Below are 2,064 nucleotides of genomic sequence, written 5' to 3' on the forward strand. Positions count from 1 at the left end.
CACACACACACACACACACACACACACACACACACACACACACACACACACACACACACACACACACTTGTGTAAAATCCTTCTGATGCTTGGTTTTAGCTCTGTGTGTGTCTGAAGTGTGTCTCCTCTCTGCAGCTGTGTGTGGTGGTGAATGACCTGGAGCATTTACGGGAAGTACTGAGCAAGCTTCCTAAACAACTGAACTTTGAAGGACTTCAGATTCTCACTAAACATGTCATTGGAGACARTCAGTTCAACAACACCCTGGATCTACAGCTGAAACAAGCCCAGAGCCTCCTGAAGAGAGAGATCCGCTCTGCTATAGACACACTKGGGATAAAGGTAGAAGTGCATTTATAGCTCTACTTAGCTGGGTTTTTGATTGTTTTTGTGAGGGCGGGGTTGTAAAGAGTAATGATAAACATTCATTATCTTACCTGCAGCAGATAGCAGTTAGTGTGMTCTCAGTTTAGAGAATCAGGAAAAGGTTTTCCTAATGGAGAGAAGCAGACAGATACACAGAGCCCATTACTTTAAATTTTCAAACTCAAAAGTGAAAAACACCTGAGCTGTTGCTGTATTTTTACAAGCAATTTATTTATATTGTTGTTGTTAGTTTCTCAACAAAAATTGTGTTGCAATTAAAACGGTGTATGCAATAGTTAATAAATGTTCTAAAGAGTTAGATTTATGGACAGTCCACATGGACAACCTTGTATCCACACAGAAACAATAATCTGGGAGCCTCAGAGAGATAATTACAACTAGACTGAGCCCTGCCTCAGTGTCAGAATATCAACTAAGTTTTGTGCACATCTGCAATGGAAACACAGCTGTTACAGATGTTTGAGCTAGTTCAAATATTGTGACTTCAACTAGTAGTAAAGTATATTTATTACTTCTTACTGCTGTAAATAATAATAATAAATATTTACCATTCAACACTAGAAAAAGTTGTCTGTGTACCTGATGATACTTCAGGATGACACTACTGATAACAGTCTGCCCATCTTCTCAACAGGTCAGGTTTGTCTAATACAAATAAAAATAAATAGTTAAATATATAATATTATTTTACAATGTGTAAATATTACATAAATCAGAGGTAAATAAGCTTTTAATAATTATTGCTTAACATACTACGTTCTGTATAGCAATAAATGCTACAGAAGCTAATATCTGCTAACCAGTTCAATAACTAACAGTGATTACATCAGCTTTATAAGCTTATTTTAACTTTAAACTGTTACATTATTGTTATTATTAGTTTCTACAGTAAATAACATGGTTGTGTGGTCTGGACTCACTCCAGCTGTTCTACCTCCACAAAGAGCCCTAAAACAATATGTTTGTAAAAGGGTTCCTGTGTGGAAACCAGTCTTGAAACACCACCTTTGTGGTTTTTGTGTCAAAATGCAACCGTTAGACAACGATGACATCATTGCCTCACTTCTAATCTAACTTACAACACAAGGACGAGTCGACCTCTTCTTCTTTTTGTGTTTGCATTTTCTTGCACACAACATTTATGCGCATGCTGTCGTGTCGTTTCCTGTTTGTAGYGGCAGCGTTACAGCACCACACACTGGCCTGGCCTGGAATAGCATGACAGATTTAAAGTCCCCTCACAGGAATAAGGTCCTGGGTTCTGTCCTAGACTGGGACCCGGGGTCTGTCTCTGTGGAATTTGTATGTTCTCCTAAATTCTCTTTAAAATTCCCGTCCTTCTTAAGAAATATAACATATCTTCAAAAACTACATCTCCTGATGATCTTTGAAGTAAATCTTTCTTTTTAATCTATTTTTATTTATATCTAATTTTCTAACTAACTGCTGTCTTTCTTCTGTGTATTTATTGCATTCCATAAATACATGATCTACATTTTCAATTTGTCCACAGTCACTTAATCCTGTTTCATGTTTTTTCATTATTTTTAGTGGACTATTTAAACCTGTGTGTCCAAATCTCATTCTTGAAATAATATCCTCTTCTTTCTTACTCCTATAGCATTTCCTAAATACTCCCACCTTTTTTTGTATATTGTAAAAATATCTACCCTTTGT

General features: G+C 36.4%; 1 protein-coding gene across 1 annotated transcript in view; it reads left to right on the forward strand.

Moving 5' to 3' along the window:
* unc13d (unc-13 homolog D (C. elegans)) overlaps nucleotides 1–2,064 on the forward strand; it is a gene marked incomplete at its 3' end in the record, with an annotated part of 28,163 nt that overhangs the window by 17,490 nt on the left and 8,609 nt on the right. The window contains 1 exon segment of the mRNA XM_014032762.1: nucleotides 136–342. Within this exon segment, the coding sequence (XP_013888216.1) occupies nucleotides 136–342 (207 nt within the window).

Source organism: Austrofundulus limnaeus, unplaced genomic scaffold (genome assembly GCF_001266775.1).
Source record: "Austrofundulus limnaeus strain Quisiro unplaced genomic scaffold, Austrofundulus_limnaeus-1.0 Scaffold1533, whole genome shotgun sequence".
NCBI lineage: Eukaryota > Metazoa > Chordata > Actinopteri > Cyprinodontiformes > Rivulidae > Austrofundulus > Austrofundulus limnaeus.